Below are 23,779 nucleotides of genomic sequence, written 5' to 3' on the forward strand. Positions count from 1 at the left end.
TTGCGACACACAGAACATTGGCCAGTAAGGTAGTCTTGGCCTCTCCGCCAGGATTGCTCGCCATTGGCGACGAGTCAGAGCATTCATTCCTCCGCTCTGAAAGTGAGGAGCTGACTTTGACAATCTGCGGAGTTGGGCCGACCGCACCGCGCTAGTGTAGACTTTGCCTAGTAGGTAGTTAAGCAGACAAGCGCACCCAAGACAGTCAAGAAGAAAAAAGCCCGTGCAGTCGGAGTTCTGGTCCAGTCTCATCAACTCCGCATTTCATGTTTGTTTGACACGTGCGCCATCTTTCTTGGAGTTTGCTCGGCATGATTTGCACCCGGGTGCGCACTAAACAGCTCTCCAGAGTCTTGGAGGATGATCGCCACGGACGGCTCTGGTCAGCGTCGGTCTAGCGTCTTCTTGGGTGTGCGTCTTGGATTGTGTGGCAAACACCAGACAAAACACACAAGCTGAATTGAGCACGGGCTCTTCAGCACCGGTCAGGGCCATCGTCGGTCGGTTGGTGGCAACTTTTGGAAGGAAGTTTGAGAGTTTCCAGAACGTTTGGATTCAGCAAGAGATGCGAGCGAGCCGAGGCGTTGGGAAGAGGCGATGGAGGAATTGCCGCGTCCGTGTTCGTGTGGCCGTTCGTTCGCCTCTGGCGCTAGCTAGTCTAGTGTATTGGCCGCCGGCGTCCCGGAATTCTGGTCTCCAGGTCGCCTTCTTCGGAGCGTAACGAGTCCAGTTCCCAGTTCGGCCGAAATATGAATAGTATCGACATATTGACACTACTACACTAGTGTAAGTTAGTTAGGCCGGAACCCCGCTGTCGATCTCACTTTCCAAGATGTGAGCTTGGTGTTTTTGTTCCTGGGGATTGCTTGTCTGCCTTTGCTGGTGAGGCTGAACAAGACCATACAGACCTGGCTAGGCCTGTCGCTCATTGCAAAGCCAAGGACTGCCTGTCTCAGCGGCGGGGTAACTAGCACATAGCTTGTCATAGTTAGAGCACAGATCATTGCTTTCCTCAGCCGTCGATGTCATAACGATCAACGTCGGAATAGTTGGCTATCTATCGACGGCGATGGAGATGCCGCCTTCTCCGCACACTGATGAGCTTGCTGGAGACAAAGAGGAGTCGTCGTTGTCTCGGTCGGACCGGGACGCGCCATTGACGTGACGCAACGGGCAATTGGAAAGAATGTCCCTTGGGGTAGCTATGGGTAGTGGCCGCGAGTCAGGTTCCCTCGTGGCAACAGAACGTCTCCCAACAACAAGTGAACTCCATCCACTTGGTGTCATGCTTGTGTCGAATGGCTGGAGTCGGTCGACAATTGCTGGAGCCGCGGTGAGTGAAATCCATCAATGGTGGACAGCAACGACGAAACGGGCAAGTCGTCGAAACCCCACCAGCCAAACAGGTCCCCCCAAGCGTGAATTGTGAGGTGGCGTTTTTCATGCGCCCAAAATGGAAGACGGTCGGGACAAGGGCTCTGAAACCTTCGAGAAAAGGCCCCATCGGACCACAGGGCACGGAAGTGCTCCCATTGGCCAGGACCGTCTGTGTTCCTGCGTTAGCGGGGGCCCTCGTCCCCTTGCGTGGGGAACCGGGGTATGGGACGGTGGGGGCATGTCCGGTCGTGTCATGGCAGTCATGATTGGCCCGGGACGGCCATGTTGTGATGTCCGTCGCCGAGACGGGAAAGCTTCATTGCGCCATCGACGCCGGGAGATGCCCGGCCTTGTGTGGCAGGATGAGGGTTCGTGTTTTGGCGCGTCGATCATGGAAGGGACGTGGGGAGCACGGGCCAACGTTAAAGCCCCGTTGTTAGGCTCTCTCTCTCTGTCTGTTTGTCGGTGGCAGCACATGCTTTTTTGCTTGTGTGTCATGATGGACTGTGCACCGACGCCGGGAATGGAAGCTGGATGGAAGTTCCAACCGTGTGTTTGGTGTCCAACGTTGACGGTGACATCGCCAATCGAACAATTAATCGAAGAAATATCCCGAAGTGAAGATCCACGGGCAAATTGAGGAGCGTGTCCATGGCCTCGGTGAACCCGCATGTCTCATCAAGCAACTCGGCAGATAACGAGCAGCGGTTGGTGTTGACGGTTGCGAGACCAGAGGAGTCAAATGCCATGTTGTGTTGTGTTGATGCAACAGCAACGCTCATCAAGCAAATGGCGGTGGAACGCCGTGTCTCTGGCGAAAGCACAAGCGAGCGGGCCGGACAGGCCAGACGGTCGATGAGATCAGGTTTAGCGCAATGCCGTAACCTGAAATGTATTAGCGGATTGACGAGGGTCTTCTGCTGCTCCTCCCGCAGCCTGGAAATCCGGGGCCGGCCAATGTCGCGGCATAACCCTCCCTTTTGGGGCTTAGCCCGCGCCGTGTTATCGGGAACCCTTGGGACATGCCACGGCTTCTCTCCGCGGCCCGTCCGCCAACGGTTCCGTACCGGAAATCCATGGCAGGGCCAGGGCCATGCTTTTGTCTCGACAGACCGCCACATTCGTCTGATTGATTGAACACACAAAAGTCCCGAACCCCAGTCTCATGTCAAACTCGCCTTCTGTTTGTGTTGTGTCCGAGGTGGTAGCCGAGCCGTTGGAAGTTTTCCGGACCAAAAACGAAACTCGGCAGGCCCGAGATCTGTGTCGTGTCTGGGCACCCGTCAATTGAGATGATATCGATAGGCTTCTAGCGCGACGTGGGAGCATGGCGTTTGGAAAGATGGGGGATATGCGAACCCCATCTGCCTTATCCTGGTGTCAAGTCGCCGAAAGACTGGCTATCTACGTCTTGACCTGTTGCTGTGCCTGGCGGTGCCCCCACTAGAGTCTTCAGAGCTATGGTGGTTTCGGAGTTGGGAGAGATAGCGCATGCAAGCTTTTACCAATTGATACTGGTGCGTGGCCTCACTTGGGTTAAACCTGTCCCACCGCTCAGCCCAGCCCAGAGTTCCAACCAGGGCTGATGCTCGAGAGCGACCCAGTCGAGCGGTGGCGAGCTCGCCAAGATGCAGTCCAAACCCCCGAGCGTCCGATTTGGGCCCCTGTCCTGTGGTTCATCGCATCCAGTGTCATGGACCAAGATCACCAGGGCTGCTTAGTTCGACGCTTGCCGGCAGCAAGGTCGAGCCAGACTTTTGGGCTGGCCGGGGGCTTGACAAAGCCTCGGACATACTATCCCTTGGCACGAGATCCCAAAGTTTGGAGTCTTTTGCATGCTGCTCGACGGTTTGTGTTGTGCCCTCCGATGTGCGGGAAAAACTCTCCCGCCGAGGCTGAACGCAAGCTGATGTTGATGTCTAACTGGTTTATGCGGGGATGCACTGTGCTACACAACAGCAAAGTGTAGGTCTGTACCTGCATGACGCGGGCTGCGCATCCTGCAAGGGACTGTGCGTGGATGGCAGGCCACCGAAACGAAAGCGACACGAAAACCCCCAATTCCGCCCGCGCTGCCGATGCGTCGAATGCGTGTAAGAGGACGTATCAACGAAGGGGGAGGCGGTGTTTGGTGCAACGGTTTGGTTAAGTATCGTCCTGACGTTCTGATCCAACGCTTCACATCTTCACATGCTTCAGAGGTGATTCAAGTGTCGTAGGGCTGGTGTGTCCTGCTCTCCATTCTTCCGGCTTGGTCGTTGGATCCTTCATCAATCTGACGTTTGTACGGTGGCACTTCGGTGAAGGCAAACGTCCAGGAACTCCAACATGCCATCCGTCTGTGGACGATTGGTCAAAAATCCGCGACGACACCTTTACCCAGCGGTTTCGGGGCAGGGGCTGGAATCCGCCGTCATTGAAAGCGGGGTAGATGGAGGACTGTAATAGCGTAAGGGCCTTGGAAGAAGTGCCGCACGGACGACGTACGCAACTTGTACCGGTACATACATAGGTAGCCTTTGACTTACTGTGCATCGAGTTCTATTGGTGATGCTTGGGGACTCCAACTATGTCGGCTTCCAGAGCCGGGCAAAGGGCCGAGTTGGGGTGTCTTTGCCACCGAGCCGGAGAGACCGGCCAGCAGAGGGATTTTGGAGAGCCTCACGCGACCTTGGAGGAGTAGCTGGCGTCTGACGACACCAGTTTGGAAGTGTAGTAATGGCCTCGAGCTGCAATGTTTGGGATGTCCCGGCATCGTTTCGTTTTGATGCACGTCGGGGACTTCCTCTGCGGGCCCAAGGATCAAACATCACAGCCTGTGACGTGACCTGCGGATAAGCTGTGAGCTGCAGAATCGTGAATACCCACAGGGCTGGCGTGGGAGAGCGTGCAGGTCGGCGATCAGTCAGCCTTAAAGAGGCGACCTGTAATGTAAAGCGCTCTTCAGCTGTCTTGACTTGAGTTGACGGCTCGGGCGCCACCTGTGGACTTTCGGTGGTGAGGATGGGAAAAGATGGCCAACGGCAAATCTTCAACAATAAACCCAATGACACAAACGTTGATCCTGAGGATTCCACTATCCTCAACTGCCGTCGACAATGGATGATTCGTGCGGCCGGTGATCACTTGAACATCCAACCTACAAGATCTTCATGCGACGGGATGGTGGTTGCATAGGCTGGTTGGTTGCCTTTCAAGGTTGAATGCCGCGCGGCGAAGAGTGCAAGCGCACCGAGGTTTCGTCACACCGCTGGGCAACCTTTTCGCCGTGTTCCTCAAGAGGAGCGTGCATTTTGAGTGGCTGCGGACTTTGCAACTCCTGCACGTCGGGGCGTTGACGCGCTCCAAGGCACCTTCTGAATGGCCCGTCACGTTCAACCACTCACGCGGCAGAAATTTCTTGCCTCTTGCTGCTGCCATTCTGAGTGGATGTTGAAGTCGTTCCTGCTTCGATCGACTTTGCATCTACGTTTCACATTGTGACTCTGCGGGGGAACGGGTCTTGTCGTGTGAGGGCAGAGGTCCTCTTACACTGACGAAATCTCGGATTGGGAATGAATTGGCACCACAAGGTTCGGAGCAGCACCGAGTCCCATCTTGAGTCCGTCCCGTATTCTCGTCTTCGTGTTGGACAACGATACCGGTCTGTACAACATGTATTCTGCGGGCCGTCCGCCTCGGTGCCTTTCTATTGCATATTACCGTCGACCACAAGCGGACGACCTGCCGCGCAACCGTGCGGTCATCTGCCGTCCCGCCTCCATATTTTGGCGGCCGACCGATTTAGAATATTGGATATCAACCAGCGTTTGTGGTACCCGGAATTCTCGCTGTCACCCAAATCCGGATGGTGCATAGTCGAGTAAATAAGGCGCCGAGATTTTCCTGGATCAGCAAGTCCAAGGTTCTCGGAGGATTACCTGTACACCATCTTCAATGCTATTCTTGACGGCTCCGGCCCATGATTCGCTCGTTTCCTGAGCCGTTCGAAGTATGGGTCGACTGCCCTCCGGCTGCATCTGGCTCACATGAAGTAACAGGACATAAAAACGCTCGGGATGCGGTGCTACGCTCTCCGAAGCGTGGATGGAAAAAACCGCTTTTGCGCCATAATTGACACCTATACGTACACCTATCTCAATCGCAGACAAAGAGGTTCTGCTGGTGGTGACGAACTCAGACCAACCGCCCGGCGGCGTGATTGCTGACCTATGGCGCCGGCCTTGTGCGGCCACACACACCTGGCACACCCGGAGCGCAACGCCCTCCGCACTTGTGATATGTCACGGGTGGCCTCTACGGCGCTCCCGGAGGCAGTCTCGTGCCTTGCAGCGCTGCAGGTTGCGGTTCGTCACTGGCTAGTCCGCAGAAACACGCAGATGTGATCTGTGCTCTGGCACCGGCGAATAGCTGTTTGCCGGCTGGATCCCGGTGCTTGAATCGGCGCCTCGGTCAGAGCCCTCCTCCCACAAAGTACTTGACGGCGGACTGGGCCCAACCCAACCTCCTCCGCACCGCGTGTTTCCAGTGGTCAACGGCGGTGTTTTGTATGCTGGCTACTCCGACCTATCAGCGCGGCGGAGGCCTTTCGCGGGCGGGTTGGATGCGTCGTGTCGTCGCGCTCTCGTTGGCCAGCGTTCTGCACCTCGCCACCAACACGGCAAAAAAGACAGTTTGTCTGTGCGACTCCAAGGTGATGATTCGTCCCGGCTAGGTTTCTCTGCATCTCTATCACCGGCGATTACGAAGGAAAAAAAAGACGCCAGAATGTGAGGGCGCACCGACGGGCTTCTTTCTTTCTACGCAGGACGTATACCTAGGTCTCTCTACCAACTAGCGCTGGCGGACTAGTTGTGGTGAGGCAACTCGCCACACAACAACCACCAACCAAAGCAACACAACGCCGCGAGAAAAGCAGAAAATCACTCCACATCAGAGGCAAGAGGGGCGGGATGTCTGTTGTGGTGGTGGTTGATACTCAATGATGGGCGGCGGGTTGCTGATAACGCAAGCCAGGCGGTGGGGGGAAAAGAAAATCTATCCCAATCCTTCTTGAGGGGACCGAGGAAGAACTGACAGAAGCATCTCTCTCATCACCCACCTCGCAGGCCACAGTGTGCAGGAGACACACACTCGCCGGGGAAGGTTGGCCGTCGGGGTATGGGCTGATGTATGGGTACCCTCGAGCCAGCGGTACTTCTGAGCACAGCGCATGGGCACACCAGGCCCGATTTAGAAGTCTCTTGGCCCGCTGCGCCATCCTCCCATCCAGCGGAGCCCACTCCCATCTGATGTTCCATTCCAGGTTCCCCACCATGGACCCTCCAGAAGATGCAGATGGAGGGCGCATGGGTCAGGCCGCATGGGGCCAAGCGGGTCGGGTCCCTCCATGGGTCCTAGAGTCCTGGCCCATGCGGTCCCATCCAAGCGAGACGCATGGGGTTGGGTTGGGCCTCAAGTGTCGGCGTCGAGCCATCCGCAGCCAACGATAGCCACACCCGTGGTGTGTGTCGTTGGACTGAGAGGAACACCTTCGTGGCCGGTATGTATAGTTATGCTGCCCAGGATTCCCTCTCCCGCTTCTTCTCATCAACCTCCACACTCCCGGGCTGATCTCTCGACCTCGGACGCGTGATCTCTCTCTCTCTCTCTCTCTACTACTACTTCTTCTTCTTATCTGTCGGTTCCGTTTCTTTTTGGCCTCGAGACCTTTTTTGGAATACCAATTCCTGCCCTTCATTTCCACAAGACTCCCCGTCTAGAGGCAACCTGCTCACCAACTCACCACTCCTTGCCTACCCATCCCATGCCACGATAGCGAAGAGAGAGCTGTTGAGCAATCCTCCTTCCTAGACGAGTTCATGTACAACACCAAGACCCCTCGAGACCCATAAGCCGGCGAGTTGTTGTATCCTACGGATCACAGCCTGCCATCCATTCCTTAGACACACCGGGACCGATACACCACCATCCTTTGGCCATTGCCGATCCACGACGACGCCGTGACGACCACTTGTATACATACTACGTACCGACGACCCATATACACATACATACTTAATAATACCTAAATCACGAGTGTGAGAGAGATAACGACCACGAGATAGACTGCATACACCACGAACTGGTTTGTCACCCACGCTTCTCAGCAGCCCTGGGGACACACAGGGGGAATTGGTTACGGGACAGGATGGCTGATGGCAATCACCACGATGTAGCATCACAAACATGGAGAACATGATGACATCACAGCCGCTGAACGGCGCTGCTTTCTTCTATTACACTCCCGAGGCCACCGCCGAGGGCCGGCAACAAGGACGCTTCATTCCTCAGATGCCCATGCTCCCCGTGGTTCCGCCGCTGCCGTCGACCCCCGTCTACTCGAGGCCCGGGTCATCGTGCTCACAGCCGCCGCTCCTGCCCAAGGCGCCGAGCAACAGCAGCAACACCGCCGCCCCCACCAGCGCCCCGATGATGACGGTCCTCCCGTCGGCGCTGACCCCGCTGGCGTCCCCCGTGCCCATCTCCATCAAGCCGACCATTGTGCTGGACACTGAGTTTGGCGACGTCGACGGGCTCTCCGCCTACTCCCCCGCGACCCCGCCGCTCACGTCCTCGGCGTCCAGCAGCGTCATCAACAGCCCGAGCAGCTGCGCTGAGGCTCTCCAGACCCCGCTGAACCCCATGTTCTCGGGCCTGGACGGCAAGGACTTTGGCGACCTCGACGGCGAGCTTGAGCCGTTCCCGACCCTGGATTGGTCTGGATGCGCTTCGCCACCATTGACGCCTGGTGAGTATTGAATGCATTTCTTTATTTTCAATTGTTTTTGTCAATGTGTGGTGGTTGTGCCGAGTTGGAGTTGAGACCTCAAAGGAGGTGGGGTTTCAGGTTGCCATTCAAGTCTCAGCGCTCGGGCGCTGAAGAAAAGATGGAGGCCCCTGCTAGGTTCCCTGGCTCGGCGTGCTGCAGCTCCTTCCACTCACAACAAGCCTTTCAATTCCAAAAATGGAACTTTATCACTGACGATTGGACTCGATGCAGTGTTTCTCCCCTCGAACACACAGACGAACAAGACTGCTACCCTGAACTCGCAATCCATCGACAGGCTTTCTCCTCCATCCACCTGCCCGTCCCTGTCCCCTTCTCCCTCACCGTACGCCCGCTCGGTTTCCTCCGACGATTCCTTCTGCGACCCGCGCAACCTCACCGTCGGCACCGTCAATTCTACTCTTGCCCCGGAGTTTTCCGCCCTTCCCACTCTCTGCGCTGGTGAGGACGAGGATCAAAAATTCGTTCTTCGCGGCGCCACGCCTTGCATCTCGCCCGACTCTTCCTCCTTTGACTTCAACTCCCAACTCTCCGACAGCCTTCCCTTCGACTCCCTTTCGGAGCTCGACTCGGAGGACGACTTCGTCAACGGCCTCGTCAACCTCGGCGGCGACGACGCGGAACCCATCCTTTTCACTACCGAAGACTCCGATTCTCACCGGTCCAAGCGTCAGAAGAAGAACGCCTCGACGCCCAGCATGAGCACCGCCGCGGAATCCGCCTCCCAGGCCGGCAGTGCCCAGAGCCAGTCTCCCCAGCCCCAAGACACCGCCAGCAACGGCAGCAGCACGGCGACCGAGACCAAGACGGGCTCGTCCGAGTCGACCACCTCCGGGTCCGAGACGGCCGGCCCCAGTGCCCTGCCGGCGCCCACCAGTCGCCGCGGGCGTAAGCAGTCCCTGACCGAGGACCCGTCCAAGACGTTCGTCTGCGACCTGTGCAACCGCCGCTTCCGCCGGCAGGAGCACCTCAAGCGCCACTACCGCTCGCTGCACACGCAGGAGAAGCCCTTCGAGTGCAACGAGTGCGGCAAGAAGTTCTCACGCTCCGACAACCTCGCGCAGCACGCGCGCACCCACGGGTCGGGCGCCATCGTTATGAACCTGGTCGACGACCCGGACGCGGTGGCCGCCGCGCACGCCGCCGCCGCCGTGGCTGCCGGTGGCTACGGCTACGGCCCCATGGGCATGATGGGCGCTCCTGCGCCGCTGACGGGCGATGACTACTCGACCCTCGGCAAGGTGTTGTTCCATGTCGCTGCGGAGATGCCGGGCAGCAGCAGCGGCAGCAGCAGCAGCGAGATGTCGTCTTCGGATGAGGGGAGCGATAACAGCAAGAAGAAGCGCAAGCGTGGCGACTAAAACAAGATACCATGGTGTGCTTGTACGATTCTGCTGCTTGCTGGAGTAAAGCAGCAGGATTACAAACAATATCAAGTTTAATATTTTTGCGACTTTTTTATTGTTTCGCTTCTTTGCACACTCTTCACCCATGCCGACCGACGGGCTATGCAACTTTATTCCCGCGATTTTGTACTTTACGACGAAAACAAACCATGACGATTTTCAAACTTGGGCATTCTGAGAGGGGGCGCAAGGCAAGGCAAGGCAGGGCAAACGAGAGGGAGAGAAACAGGTTCCATCACACATCAACTCGGTGTATATACATACTACTACTCTTGGTGGGAAGGGGGAAAAGGTTGGAGGAGCAGGTGGGAGGAGGGGATCACAACTTTGGCTGGGACAAGCCGGCTTGGGATGGATGGATGGATGGATGGATCATGGGATTTGGTAAACCTGATCTTTGTTTTGGCCTGTGTTTATACTTTGAGCTTTTCATCATCGCGATGGCGCTTGCGTGCTCGACAGGGTTTAGGAGAGGGGAAATACAACTCGTAACTCTTGACATTCACTGTCCCTGGTGTTGAGCTTTCTGTGAACTTGACCCTTGATGACAACCATCCCCCCGCTGTTGGAAAACGGATGTTTGTTCTTCCTCTAGGGTCGTTGCAACCTCTGGATTCACTGTACGTACAGTACGGACACGGCAAGTACATACAAGGTAGGGTTGGGTGATTCCCTCTGTTTTGCGATGGTCATATTTTGGACTTGTGGATATGGAGATGAAGCGGTGTGGTGTGTTGCGAGACTCCTTCATTCCCACTTTGGTATGCAATGCCTACTACACAGTATCCTCTACCCCAGGCAAGGTAATTAAGTTGCGGTTTGAGTGACATGTGATAGATTCCAGGAATACCCTATGCGAATCACTTTCGCGTTGTTGATGTTCTAGACTCCGAAATGAAGCTTGACAGGTTGCCCACAAAACAAAGACTCCGGACAGACGGATGCTCACCGTCTATCCAAGTTCATGCATCACCGCAACAACCAAGTAAACATATTACTTCCTTAATGTCAACGGTTGCCGAGGAATAATTGAAGAATATTGGATTCTTGCTTCCATTACCACGGTGACAGTAGCATCCGACTGTTACAACTTTATGCCCAATCCTTGTCCGGTCCCACGACCAACAGCGGTGATCACCGACATTTTGTTACCACTCTCACCTTGTCGGTCAATGTCGGTCAATGTGTGGTCCCCGATGTTGCTTTCTCGGTGGGCCTTGGTGGTTACGGTTAGTTAGTTGTTGCTGAAGTGAAATCAATGGTTGTCAATGATTGCTTTGGTGGTCGGAAACGTTTTGGACGTCAGTTCATGTGTCTGGGTCTTTTCCCAAAACTTGTTATCAATTGCTCCGTGTCATTTTCTCGTGTTTGTTTTTTGCGTTTGGGATCCATCCGGCAGTTTGGGGCCTGTCGGCCGGCTGGTCGGGAAGCACTGTCTCCGGCGCAGGTGTGTTTCTTTTTCCTCTCTGATTGGGATGGAGATGTGTGTGGTTTTGGCTTTGGTGGGTTTGGGTTGACACACGGTGGCGCATTTTGGTTCCAGATTTTTTCTTTCTGGTGGTTTGCGGGTGGCCATTTCGGGAAGTCTGGCTAACCGTTCAAGGTTTCGTTCACTTCACCTCATGATGGTGGATGAATGGAAGGAAGGGACTTGTCGCCATCCGAGGACGCCGACAGCAACAGCAACAGCAACAGCAACAGCGACCCAAACACCAGACAGTCGGGCCGTACCCCACCTGCCCAGGTTGGTGGTTTTGGTGTCGTTAGCGCGAGGAAACCATTTCCTGGCGGATTCCACACTCTTTCCCAATCTCTGCTGATCTTGACGGATTCTGGAATGGAAGTGTGTTCTGGCTTCAAACGCAAAAAATGGGTTTGCTCCACCGCCATCGATCGACGGTGAAGTGAAGAAAGAAGACAAGAACAGCCGAGAAAAAGGAAATCTACGCGACTTCGGCCTCACACCGGTTCCGAATTGTGCTCAATGTTTGTTCTGTCTTTTTTGCTCGTGAAATTCACTTACACAGTGCACAGTGCATTCATGTTTTTCATTTCATTACTTACTGAGAATGGATACAACGTCGGGTTTTCCCTTCTCACTCCGCTAACCCGCACAGGTGCTACTATACAGTAGTGTAGTGTAACCAACAGTGCCCGGGAATTTCCCATGAGGAAATCTTAATTTCCTGCGTCTTGGATCTTCTCGAAGCCGAGGCACCCGACGACATGGAGCCCGCCCAACCCGGGCTCAACGTCATCGCCCTCATCTCGGGCGGCAAGGACAGCTTCTTTTCGCTCCTCCACTGCCTTGCCAACGGCCACCGCGTCGTCGCCCTCGCAAACCTTCATCCTCCTCGTGCTCGCTCTCGGGATCCTACCCCAGATGCCCCGGCCGCCGCCACCTCCGCCACCCCAGCGGTTAGTGCCGCCGCCACCGACGACGCCGCTTCCGTCTTGGGGGAACACACCCCGGCCCCGGCCCCGACCCTGTTCGCCGACGACGGGGGTCCAGGCCCGACCGCCAATCTGTCGGGCCACGGCGGTGGGGATCAGGGAAATGAGATGCTTCCGTCCGGGGCAGGCGCTCGGACCCAAGTCGACAACGACAACAGCCATGGTGACCAGGATGATGATGATGATGATGCCGAGGAAAGAGACCTGAACAGCTTCATGTACCAAACGGTGGGCCACCAGGTGATCCCCCTCTATGCCGAGGCCACCGGCATCCCGCTGTACCGCCGAGCCATCACCGGCCGGGAAACCCAGGGGAAGGACTATGACGGCCGACAACGACACGGCCGCCCCACCACGGGCGCCGACGCCGCCGGCCGGCCCCGGGAAGATGCCCCGGAGGATGAGGAGGATGCCGAGGACGAAACCGAATCCATGATCCCCCTCCTCCAAGCCATCAAGGAAGCCCACCCGGAAGCCAACGCCCTGTGCGCCGGCGCCGTCCTGAGCACCTACCAGCGCACCCGCGTCGAGTCGGTCGCCCTGCGTCTCGGCCTCACCCCGCTGGCGTATCTGTGGAAGTTCCCCATCCTGCCGCCGCCCGTCCCGGTTTCTTCTTCTTCGAGTAGTCTGCCCCATGGTGATGGCGCCCAGTTGCTGGACGACATGGCCGCCGCGGGACTCGAGGCCCGGATCATCAAGGTTGCCAGCGGCGGCCTGGACGAGTCGTTCCTGTGGACCAACGTGGCCAGCTCGGCGGGGAAGGCGAGGGTGGCGCGTGCGATGAGAAGGTTTGGGGAGGGAGAGGACGTGGGCGCGGCGGTTATTGGAGAGGGAGGGGAGTTTGAGACGCTTGTGGTGGATGGGCCAGCGAGGTTGTTTAAGAAGAGGGTGGTGGTGGAGGAGAAGGATATGCGTATTGTCAGGGAGGGCGGGGGGAGTGCGTGGTTGAGGATCACCAAGTGTAGGCTGGAGGATAAAAGGGAGAGCGCGGGAGGTGGTGGGGAGGAAAAGCTTCGTGTGAGGATTCCGGATGTGTTGGATCCCAAGTTTGCGTTGGTGCTACAGACGTTGAGAGAAGAAGAAAGTGAGACGGTTGAGTCGGCTTCGGAAGAGCCATGGCCTCTCCAGCCAACCTTCTCCTCATCTTCCGTCCCAACTCATCTCCAACTCTGGTCCTTCACCAGCTGCCAGCCAACAACCACCATCCAAGAAGAAACCCACTCCATCATCTCCCAAATCCGGTCCCGGCTCCAGCACCTCTCCCTCTCCCCATCCTCCATCCTAGCCGCCACCGTCCTCCTCCGACACATGTCCGACTTCCCCGCCATCAACGCCGTCTACGGCACCCTCTTTGACGCGCCCAACCCCGCGTCCCGCGTCACCGTGTCCTGCGGCTCGGCCCTCCCAGTTGAGACGAGCATTGTCGTCAACCTCCTCGTCCACACGGGGGGTCTGCCTCCTTCCCAACGCCACGGCCTCCACGTGCAGAGCAGATCGTACTGGGCGCCGGCGAACATTGGGCCGTACAGCCAGGCGGTTGGATTCCCTGTCGCGAGCTGCCTCGCCGGTAAGAACCGCGAGTCCGAGTCTGAGGCTGCGTCTGGTTCGGGCCCGAGATTGGTGAGTATCGCCGGGCAGATCCCGCTGGTTCCGGCGAGTATGGAGGTTCCGGTGCGGAAGGCGGGCGGGGATGAAGAAGACAATTTGAAGTTCCAAGTTGCCCTCGCACTCCAGCATCTGTGGCGGATCGGGATTGATACGGACGTGCAGCGGTGGACGAGCGCGGTGGCGTACTTCCCTGCCAGTATTACCACTTCAGGGACACAATCGGATATGGAAGGGATGAAAAAGAAAGCGAGGCTTGCCGCGCGGGCGTGGTGGGCTGCTCATGCCCCTCGTCGTCGTCAAGACGATGACGAAGAGGACGAGGAGGAGGAAGACGGACCGGATATCTGGGACAGAAAGTTCAACCCGCAGTACATGACTTACACCTCTACAGCAGGCGGAGGGGACGGAACGTCCGCCCGCACTGGTGCTGACACGCTCCTACCGGAACACCGAATCCTTTCCGCAGTTGATACGACGAGCTCATCATCATCGAACCCTCTTCTCATACCTCCTGTGTTCGCGGTCGAAGTCGACTCCCTCCCGCGCAACGCAGGCGTGGAGTGGCACGCGCACTTTGGCGTCGCTAATGCGGCAGAGAAGAGCGTGGTTGTTCGCCAAGGGAGAGTGCGCGTTCCTCTTCCTGGAATAGGAGGAGGTGACGACGAGGCTGTGAATGAGGCAGCGGCAGAGACAGAAGTAGAGGCGGAGGTGTGGCAGGTTGTTGTCCCCTCTGGACAGACCCGCCGACAACAACGGGGAGAGGATAGCGATGACGAGGGTGAGGAGGCGGCAATAGCGGCGGCAGCAGAGAAGATGTCCTTTATCCAAACGGTGGTAGCCCAGCCATTTGAGGCGTCGTCGTCTCAGCTCCAAGGCATCAAGGGCGTCGCCGCGTTTGCTGAGGCGGTGTTGGACAAGGTTGTGGAGCGGGTTGGCGGAGGCGAGGGAGTGATGAAGCCGGCGGTGTTGGTGAGATATGTGGATGCGAGCGTGCTGCGAGATGGGGTTGGGAAGGATGGGGAGGGTTCCGGGGAGAGGGAGTTGGGAGGGCCGGTGGTTCCCTGTCGGTCGTTGTGGGATGGCAGGGGGAGGAGGCTGGCGGCGGTGTCGGTGTTTTATGGCGTGGGAGTGTGAATGCTTGGGCACTTGGTGTATGGGAGGCTCTGAGGCGTAGTGACGGTGGAGAGATGAGGTTGGGTGGTCTGGGGAAAGAAGGTAGAAGGGAGGAGGAATAGGTTTGCTCTACCTGTTGTTCCATACCCGGAATACCAGATACCAAATCTAGCAGCTGGATTCTTGAAGGCTTCAAGGAAGTGATCTAAAATCTCGAGTTGCGGTCCATATATTAGATTGTAGACTCTGATGGTATGCATGTACTTCGAGGCCTGTCGTCACCCATCACGTCCAACCCTAACCCGGAAGTAGCTGTGTTTCCAAGCTCAATGTCAACATCACGACCAGCATTTCAGACGTCTTTCACCTTCATCATCCATCTTCATCAATTTTGGGGACAAGCCAGTGACATGTTTCTTGACCGACCGCGTCATCGAAATAAATCCTGAACCAAGCTCCTCCCCACGCAACCCATCCTCATCTCTCATATTTTTGCAATTCTCAACTCTCTTTGCTCCTTCAACCGCACCACTCACACCAACAACAAACAAACCATCAAAACACCATCAACAACCCATCACAACACCACCCAGGTCACCATGCCACCCCCATTCAAACCCCCACCCCGCTCCAAATCCATCATCTCCAACCCCCCAACCAAACCCCAACCCTCAAAGGACGAAGCCGGAGAAGAGGAAGAAGAGGATTACATGACCATGCTCCTCCCCGACGCCCCTTCCTCATCCTCCCTCCTCGGCTCCGAGGCGCCGCGGTGCGAGACCTCGCTCCAGCGCCGGCTGCGACTCAAACGCGAGGCTGAAGCCCGCGCCCGACCAAAGTCCAAGGCCGAACTCGAGGCCGAAGCGGAACAGAGGCGAGAGGAGGCGTTGAGGACCTCGCTGTTTGAGCGGATGCCGAGGAGTAAAGGGCTGAAGATGATGGAGAAGATGGGGTTTGTGGGGGGGAGTTTGGGGAGGAGGAAGGAGAGTGAAGATGGTGGTGGTGGTGGTGGGGATGGGAATGCTGCTGCTTCGTCTTCTGGGGAAAAGACGTCCGCTGCGCCGGACTCGGACACGAACGAGAACACAACAACAGCAGCACCAAAAGCTGCTGCTCAACAGCAACAGAAAAAACCCACCACCACCATTCCGGAGCCCATCCGTCTGCACATCCGCCCCGAAAACGACCGCTCCGGCATCGGCCTGGAAAGCGAGCGCAAGCGCCAGCTCCACGAGGCCTTCGATTCCATCTCCTCCTCGGACGAAGCCAAGCGTCTCCGCAAAGAGGACGTCGACCCGGCCGCCTACCGCGCCCGCATCGCCCGCGAGCGCGAGGAAGCCAGACTCACTCGGCAGTTCGAGGCGGCGCAACGTGTCGCGGAGCGGATGGCTAGGGAGAGGGAGGAGGAGGAAGTAGCAGGAGAAGGCGGAAGGGGTGTGGTTAGGGGAGAGGCCAAGCTGTTGCGCAGCATACCCGTGGAATACCGCGGACTGGTCCGCGCGCGGGAGGAGAGCGAGCGGGACGCAAAGATGCGGCGGGATTTGGAGTATGGGTTGGCCAGGCCATCCTCGCTCATCTCTCCCGCGGAGGAGGAGGAGGAGGAGGAGGAGGACGAGGAACAAAACCCATCCTCACGGCCCCGGCTTCACAAACCCAAAACCAAAACACGACTTCCTGACTACAACTCCGGCTCCGACTCCGACTCCGACGACCGCATGGCCCTCGGCCGGGATATCGACGACAACGACCGCCCCAAGAAGTCGTCGTATGTGGCTGCTCTGGCGGAGGATTTGGACGAGGAGGACCCGGAACTGGACGATTTCAACGCGCTGCCTGTGGAGGAAAGGTTGCGCAGGGTGCTGGAATATCTGAGGAAGGAGTATAGGTATTGTTTTTGGTGTAAGTATAGGTATCCAGATGAGGGCATGGAGGGGTGTCCTGGTTTGACCGAGGAGGAGCATGAGTAGAGCTGGTTTAAGTGTAGTTGGTGATGAGGGAGGGAGGAAGGAATGAAATTAGACATAGGCATATAATGATGATTACGATGAAAGCCATGGTCGAGAATGTCATTCATGATATGGTTCGTCTATAATATTGTACAGTTTACACAGGTAGTTTTACATCCTCACTCCTCCTGCGCCCCTTGCCCCTCCACCAGCCCTCCAAATCCCTTCCTATCCAACTTCCTCCGTCTCTCAATCTCTTCCCTATCCTTCCTTACCACGATATCATACACCCCCATCTCCCTCGCCGCGTCCTCCAGGTGCGGGCGCAACTGCTCCTCCGTCGCGGCCGGCGTCCCAGCTTTGATGAGGATCCACTTCTCCAGCACAAAGTGCAACTCCGCTTCCTGCTCTTCCGGCGTCAGCTCGTCGCCTGGGTGGCCCGCGCGCAGCAGGTCGTTGCGGAACTTGCGAATCAGCGCCTCGATGGTCCGCCGCCCGGTGACGACCCGCTCCAGGTTCCTGCGCGTGCGGACCAGCAGGCTCCCCGCGCCCGACGCCATCTCGACGAGCAGCGCCTCGGTCGGGTGGAACGAGAAGATCTCGCGCATCGCGCGCGCCGCGACGATCATGCCGGGGTAGTCGCGCGCCTTGAGCAGGCTGAAGAGGATGGTGCGGGGCAGCTGGACAAAGATTTCGGGGGTGTCGAAGGTCCAGTCGGCGACCACCATGTCGCGAAAGAAGCCGCGCGCGGCGGCGATGTCCTTGCGGGCGAGGTCTGGGTCGCGTTGGATGAGGCGGTTGACCGACAGGCTGTTGAAGAGGGTCAGGAAGGTGTGTCCGTCGGGGCGCACGCCTTGTTCCGTCGTCATGACGCGGTACAGGCGCACGGCCTCGGCGGCTTCGCCGTTTTGCGAGTAGGAGCGAATGATTTGGTTCATGAGGAAGCTGGTAGGGCCGACCTCGGCCTGTTTGAGGACCTTGAAGAGTTCTTTGAGGCGGTCGTGCAGGCCGCGGGTGCAGTAGTTTTCGGCGAGGATGGAGAAGGTTTCGGCAGTGGCTGGGGTGCGGCAGTGATACACTGGTTCGGGTTGGGCGTCTTGGGAGTCTTCGTTGTTGGTGGAGGTGGTGGTGTACTTATCGGCTGTTAGGTGGAATCGAAGGACGCCCTGCCGCCGCTGGCGCAGGGCAACGTAGTCGAGACGGGCCTGGATCATGGCCCAGGCGAGCTCCTCGGCCTTTTCCTGGTTCTCTGCGGTTCCCGACCGCAGCCATGCCCCGATGAGGCCGTTGAGCTGGATAGGTGGCGGCGTGATGCCCTTGGATTGCACATACACCACCACCTTGTAGGCGCCCTCCAGATCACCCGCTCCGATGAGCCTCTTCAGCCACTTTCCGATGAAGAAGTGGTTGCCGACAGCCAGTGGCAGTTTCGTTTTGCCGCGGATGTCGACGGCGTTGGAGAACATCATGTCGACGAAGGCTTGAAGGGCATACTCCATGTTGTCAGAGCCCAGGAAGATCCCAATGATCTCGTCATAGTCTTCGATGGTTATCGTCTCGCCCAAGAGCGTGCGCATGTTGACGTATGTCTCCCAGGCTTCGTCGACGGTAGCCTTCTTGGCGGCCAGCGCGCGAATAACGGGGAGGAGGATGCGGGCATTAGGCGGATGCGATGATCGGAGCAGCGTCTCGGCTGCGCGTAGAGCTCGGTCCGTGTCCCCGTGTTCACAGAACATGCGGACGCCCAGCTCGTAGTAGTCGACGAAGGTCTCCCGTTTGGACCCGAGCGTGACGACGGCCTTCTTCCATGCCTCAATAGCCTCTTCCCTCCATCCCTGGATGAACATGGCTTCGATGGCGAGGAGCTGCTGCGAGTCGCGCAGGGGCACGCCGGCGGACTGCATGTCCCTCGCCAGGATAAAGATGTGGTCCATGCGATTGGGGTTCTCGACGCCGTCTCCTTCCCATGACAGGATCATCCACAAAAAGTCCCAGACCTCGCGGGGCACGTTCTCCCACGCTGTCGCCAGAGTCCTCCTCGCCGCCGAGTAGTACTTCCAGCAGTCGGATACGTCCTTGGACTTGGGGACTCCGCCGGCGACAACGCTGTCGCGCGCCAGGAAGGCGTTTAGGTCTCTGACGGTCCGCTGCTTCTGACCGCTAAAGCCGGTAATGCGGAGCACGCCGTACGATTCCCCTTCGGGCCCCGTCTTGCCCTTGTACTGCAGCCGCAGCGTCTTCTTGAACTGCCGGCGCAGGGCATCTGCCTTGTCCTTGCTCCCCTGTTCCTCGATGCTCTTCAGCATCCTGCCCATCTTCATCATCTCGTTTTCGAGGTGCGTGATGGCCCTCTTAACTTCGTCGTCCAGGCCGCTGGCGGCCACGTCAAAGTCGTCATTGTCTTTGAGTCGAGTGAGCTTGCCGTCAGGCTCGGCATTGAAGTATTTAATGTCGAGGTCCGTGGACGATGAGGGGATTTCGGGGCCGCGTTCGTACTCTTCCAGGAGGATCCGTTCGAGGTCGGCTGGATCGGGGATATCTTGGGTGTTTTGTGAGCGGGGTGGTGGTGGCGGAGGGAGCCTTCGGGAAGAGCTCGAGGATGGCCTGGAGGGCTGTCTGGTAATCCAGGGGCGCGGCCCGGCTGGTTGGAGACTGGCGAGGCAGGCCTTGCAGATATAGCTGCTTCGTCGCCCCAGATCGAGGGCCAGTGTCCGCGGGGGCGGCATCGTGGGGTTGGAGGACTATTGGAGGGTGCGGGCGCTTCTGCGAAGGTGTGTCCACATCATGCGAGATGCTGGGTAGAAGAAGAAATGACGAAACGAGATAGGATCAACCGGACACAAAATCCATTCGAACAGGGGGTGAGATGGATGGTGCCGTGGTCACTTGAGTGTATTGTATTAGTATTGAGAAGTTCGGAATAAGTTGCCTCGTCTTGTCTCTTGCAGTCTCCATCCATCTGTATGCATCTTTTTTTGTGGGGCGCCCCACCTGAGTCTCTTATCAGCCAGCCATGTGTGGTCGATAAGCAGCTGCAAGGTCTCACCGCCCGGCAGAATGGCCTGGTCCCTCCAAAATTTCTGGATTTTGGAGCTCCATCAATTGAAGCGCTGCTTCCTGCTTCTTGCTTCCTGAGGTTCCTGCTTCAGCTCTTCCCGTCATTCTTTTCTTTCTTCTCATTCCACCACCTCCTCCCTCCACCACATACCAACAACACTACCATGTCCGGCAATTCAAGACCAGAATTTGTCCGCTTCACAGGCCACCGCGGCTTCACCCAACGCCTCGTCCTGGCCACCCTCACCGGCCGGCCCGTCCACATCTCCAAGATCCGCTCTTCCTCCGCCACCAACCCGGGCCTCGCGCCGCACGAGGTCTCGTTCCTGCGCCTGCTCGAGTCCGTCACCAACGGCAGCGTCATCGATGTCTCGTACAGCGGCACCACCATCACCTACCAGCCGGGTCTCATCACTGGCACCGTCCCAGGCCTCGGCGCCTCCCTAGCCAGCGACGCCATCGAGCACGTCCTCCCCGCCACCTGCACCCGTTCCGTCACCTACTTCCTCATCCCCCTCGCCCTCCTCGCCCCCTTTTCCAAAGCCCACATGAACGTCCGCTTCACCGGGCCCGGCGTCATCACCTCCGCGACCCACGGCGCCGGCGACCTGTCCATCGACACCTTCCGAACCGCCGTGCTGCCCTTGTACGGCCTCTTCGGCATCCCGCCCGCGCGCATCGAGCTGCGCGTGCTGGCGCGCTCGTGCGCCGGCCCGGGCGGCAAAGGCGGCGGCGGCGTCGTCGAGATGCGCTTCGCGAGCCAGGTGCGCCTGCCCAAGACGCTGCACCTGCACCGCCCGCCGGGCCGCGTGCGCCGCGTCCGCGGCGTCGCCTATTGCACGGGCGTCGCGGCCAGCCACAACAACCGCATGATCACGGCGGCGCGCGCCGTGCTAAACCAGCTCGTCCCCGATGTGCACGTCGCCGCGCAGTACGACCCGGCACCGCTCGTCGCCGAGAAGGGCAGCTCGCACAAGAGGAAGACGGGCATCGGGTTCGGGCTGAGCCTGGTCGCCGAGTCGAGCGCCGAGGGTGTGATTTATGCCGCCGACGAGGTCGCCCCGTCAGAAGGCGGCGTCGTGCCCGAGGATATCGGAACGCGCTGCGCCTACCAGCTGCTCGAGGTCATCGCCCAGGGCGGGTGTGTCATGGCGGCGTCGGCGCCCACCGTGCTCACCCTGATGGCGATGGGGTCGGAGGATGTGGGCCGCGTACGCCTCGGGCGCGAGGTCATGGCCCGCGAGGAGATGATACAGTTGGCCAGGGACCTCAAGAAGTTTGGCGCGGCAAGCTGGGGCATACGTGACGCCAAGGACGATGTGAGCGGCGACGACGATGAAGAGGATGGAAGCAGCAGCAGCAGCCGAGGCGATTTGATAGTCTCGGTCAAGGGCACGGGTGTCGGCAACGTAGGCAGGAAGGTGGCATAATCATCAATTGGTATTCATTCCGAATCGCCTTCTTTCCCGGGTACACCGATACATGCTATGTTCACCAAGTCGCATCACAAAGGTGGTGGTATCTTGTGGCATGGCACGACGGCCCGGCTCATGATATAATACACATACACAGACACACATGCCCATATTACACAGAAACTCATCAGAAGAAACCAAAAGTGCGCGCACCACCACACGACGGCCGGCGGTGGTGCAGCCGCTGCTACCTTTGCTGGCGCGTCCTCATGAGCCTCGCTCTCCTTTGAGCAGCGCGCGCGGCCAGGGTGGCGCCGTATCGGACCGTCTGCAGCGGCGAGGAAGCGGCACCGGCGGCACCAGCGACGGCGCTCCCCATCCGCACGGCATGGGCCACATGGAAGTTGGCCAGTACCGCATTCCCGGACCGGATCAGGTCCAGGGGATCCGCACTCGCCGCGGCCGACGCGTACGTGCCATCGTCTCCTCCATCGTCGTCGTTGTTATTATCATCCCCATCATCGCCGCCGCCACCACCACCGTGACGTCCTCTCCCGCCGACGTCCGCAGCAGACAACGGCTGCATCTCGATCCCACCGTCCTCCTCATCCCTCCTAACCCCGCGCTCTTCGGCATCATGGTCCTGCGTCGTCGACGCCGTCCCCGTTTGCTCCCCAGTATTAGAAGACCCCGACCCCGAACCCGACCGCGCCGTCCCCAAGGATGGCAACACCAGCCTCCTCAACCCGTCCCTCTCCCTCTTCACCGCCAGCATCAGGCACTGCAATCCCAGAATGACCAAATCCAGCAGCAAAAACGCGAGCCGCGACCGCGGGGGACGTTGGCCGATGAAATCGATAATCACCCCGCCGTGCAGGTACCCGCGCGAGGCCTCGCCGGCTTGCGGGAGAGAAAAAAAGAGGTGGGTGAGCACGCAAAGGAGGGTCGGGGTGAACATGGTGTAGACGGGGCCTTGGTCGGCGGCGGCGGTGGGGAAGAGCAAAGGCGGGGGGAGGAGGGAGTCTTTGGGTGTGAGGAAGGAGAAGTGCGGGAGGAGACGGAGGAGGAGGCGGAGGATGGATGTTCTTTTTGGAGCATTGGTTAGTGTTGTTGGAGTTTGGTGGTGGTAGGGAATGACGGTGATTACGTACTCCATGGAATATAAAACACATATGTACGCTACGACGAGCATGTCGAGGCTCTTTTGGAGGTGGGTGATGTATTCAAGCTTTTTGGCTAGCGCTTGTCGGTGTCGTCTTGTCCGCTGTTGGGATGGAGAGTCCTCGTCATCGCTGCTGCTGCTGCTGCTGTTGTCGTCATTATTGTTGTTGTTGCTGCTGCCGGCGCTAGAAGACCGCCGTGGTTGCGCCGCCGCCGTCCCAGCCGCGGACGCTGACGCTGACGCTGACGGCACAGGTCGTGGAAGTTGCTGCTGTTGCTGATGGGCAGCCGCTGGCGCGGCGGAGGTCGAGCCCGCGTCTTGTTGGTCATCGCTCATACTAGGCCCTGGCTTGCCGCAACGAGGATCGGGTGTGGGGTGGTGAGATAGGTGGTCTCCAGGGGAGAGATCGAAACGGGTTGGTGGGTTGGTGTTGGAAGGTGAGGGTAGGTGGTTTTAATGGTCCAGTCGGAGAGTGGGTCACATAGTTGTGTGTTTTTCTTTGGTTTGGCGTTGGTGGGTGGGTTATTGCATGCTTGTGTTGGTGTTTGTTGCCGGTGTTTGGGGTTGCGATGGTGTTGAGGTTCGTTGGCTGGTAGATGCAGGTGGTTGTCGTGATGTTGGAGATGTCTGTCTCGGCATGGTTCATGGATGGTCGAGGCTCTCCATGTCGAAGGCTTGGCTCAGGCAAGGCTGGGCTGAGGGGTGGGGCTTGGAGGGTTAGGGTTGGATGGGACCGTGGAGTCTGCTTGGCGGACAGGGATCTCAGGAAGAACGATCAGCCACCCTTCCTGAAGTTGACATTTTTGGGAAGCGCCGAGCCTCAACATCAACAAATCCAAGCAAAGAAAACAACTGTGGACAGTTCCATGACCATGGGCTTTGCCCAGATTCTGCAGAAAAAAAATGTTCTACCCAAGTGACTACTCCATATGCCGTGCCAAACGCAACTCATGCACATCCCACTTGTTTGCCACCAAATCATCTCGTCCTGTGCTGTAACAGTGATCGCAGCGTCCCCCATCTCAGACCTCTTGGTTCATGTTCCTGGTCCTGGTCGGTCCGAGAGACGCAGCCCAGCAACGGCTCCGGCGTCGGCGGCGTTTCCGGTGCCGTCGTGGAAAATTTGACGTGCACCCTGGAAAAGTCGGGGCTTATCGCTTATCGCAGTCCCACCCCGACGCCGGCCGATGGACGATTTCTGATTTCCATGTCTTTTTTGGGATCTGCCGAGTCATCTTTAAGTCAAAAGAGTCACTCGCAACAACACTCATTCACTCTCGCAACTTGCACATTTTCTCCGCGACAGCTGCTGCCACCACCCCTCCGAGACCTGGGACGATCCGCGACCACTCGGCAACCCCAATTGACTGAAAAGGAACAAGAGCTGCGGCCTGTGACTTTGTCTTTCTTTT

At 58.1% G+C, this 23,779-nt stretch overlaps 9 protein-coding genes across 9 annotated transcripts; 5 read left to right on the forward strand and 4 right to left on the reverse strand.

Moving 5' to 3' along the window:
* Positions 1-2,781: 2,781 nt before the first annotated feature.
* VTJ04DRAFT_2911 (uncharacterized protein) lies at positions 2,782-4,669 on the reverse strand (the record flags this gene model as incomplete). The annotated part of the gene is made up of 2 exons (XM_069360753.1): positions 2,782-2,820; positions 4,610-4,669. The coding sequence occupies 2 exons, from the start codon at positions 4,667-4,669 to the stop codon at positions 2,782-2,784; spliced, it is 99 nt and encodes a 32-aa protein (XP_069221432.1).
* A 919-nt stretch (positions 4,670-5,588) lies between these two features.
* Positions 5,589-6,091, forward strand: VTJ04DRAFT_2912 (uncharacterized protein; the record flags this gene model as incomplete). Its single annotated transcript, XM_069360754.1, has 2 exons — positions 5,589-5,723; positions 5,834-6,091. The coding sequence occupies 2 exons, from the start codon at positions 5,589-5,591 to the stop codon at positions 6,089-6,091; spliced, it is 393 nt and encodes a 130-aa protein (XP_069221433.1).
* Positions 6,092-7,226: 1,135 nt separating this feature from the next.
* On the reverse strand, positions 7,227-7,491 carry VTJ04DRAFT_2913 (uncharacterized protein; the record flags this gene model as incomplete). Its single annotated transcript, XM_069360755.1, has 2 exons — positions 7,227-7,401; positions 7,454-7,491. 2 exons carry the CDS (start codon positions 7,489-7,491, stop codon positions 7,227-7,229), a joined length of 213 nt encoding a protein of 70 aa, XP_069221434.1.
* A 114-nt stretch (positions 7,492-7,605) lies between these two features.
* On the forward strand, positions 7,606-9,567 carry VTJ04DRAFT_2914 (uncharacterized protein; the record flags this gene model as incomplete). The annotated part of the gene is made up of 2 exons (XM_069360756.1): positions 7,606-8,167; positions 8,420-9,567. 2 exons carry the CDS (start codon positions 7,606-7,608, stop codon positions 9,565-9,567), a joined length of 1,710 nt encoding a protein of 569 aa, XP_069221435.1.
* A 2,271-nt stretch (positions 9,568-11,838) lies between these two features.
* Positions 11,839-14,808, forward strand: VTJ04DRAFT_2915 (uncharacterized protein; the record flags this gene model as incomplete). Its single annotated transcript, XM_069360757.1, has 1 exon — positions 11,839-14,808. One exon carries the CDS (start codon positions 11,839-11,841, stop codon positions 14,806-14,808), a length of 2,970 nt encoding a protein of 989 aa, XP_069221436.1.
* Positions 14,809-15,386: 578 nt separating this feature from the next.
* Positions 15,387-16,754, forward strand: VTJ04DRAFT_2916 (uncharacterized protein; the record flags this gene model as incomplete). Its single annotated transcript, XM_069360758.1, has 1 exon — positions 15,387-16,754. The coding sequence occupies one exon, from the start codon at positions 15,387-15,389 to the stop codon at positions 16,752-16,754; it is 1,368 nt and encodes a 455-aa protein (XP_069221437.1).
* A 158-nt stretch (positions 16,755-16,912) lies between these two features.
* Positions 16,913-19,459, reverse strand: VTJ04DRAFT_2917 (uncharacterized protein; the record flags this gene model as incomplete). The annotated part of the gene is made up of 1 exon (XM_069360759.1): positions 16,913-19,459. The coding sequence occupies one exon, from the start codon at positions 19,457-19,459 to the stop codon at positions 16,913-16,915; it is 2,547 nt and encodes an 848-aa protein (XP_069221438.1).
* A 495-nt stretch (positions 19,460-19,954) lies between these two features.
* On the forward strand, positions 19,955-21,220 carry VTJ04DRAFT_2918 (uncharacterized protein; the record flags this gene model as incomplete). The annotated part of the gene is made up of 1 exon (XM_069360760.1): positions 19,955-21,220. The coding sequence occupies one exon, from the start codon at positions 19,955-19,957 to the stop codon at positions 21,218-21,220; it is 1,266 nt and encodes a 421-aa protein (XP_069221439.1).
* A 232-nt stretch (positions 21,221-21,452) lies between these two features.
* VTJ04DRAFT_2919 (uncharacterized protein) lies at positions 21,453-22,703 on the reverse strand (the record flags this gene model as incomplete). Its single annotated transcript, XM_069360761.1, has 2 exons — positions 21,453-22,290; positions 22,357-22,703. 2 exons carry the CDS (start codon positions 22,701-22,703, stop codon positions 21,453-21,455), a joined length of 1,185 nt encoding a protein of 394 aa, XP_069221440.1.
* Positions 22,704-23,779: the final 1,076 nt, after the last annotated feature.

The sequence above is a fragment of the Mycothermus thermophilus genome (assembly GCF_041956435.1).
Source record: "Mycothermus thermophilus strain CBS 625.91 unplaced genomic scaffold VTJ04scaffold_2, whole genome shotgun sequence".
Taxonomy (NCBI): Eukaryota; Fungi; Ascomycota; class Sordariomycetes; order Sordariales; family Chaetomiaceae; genus Mycothermus; species Mycothermus thermophilus.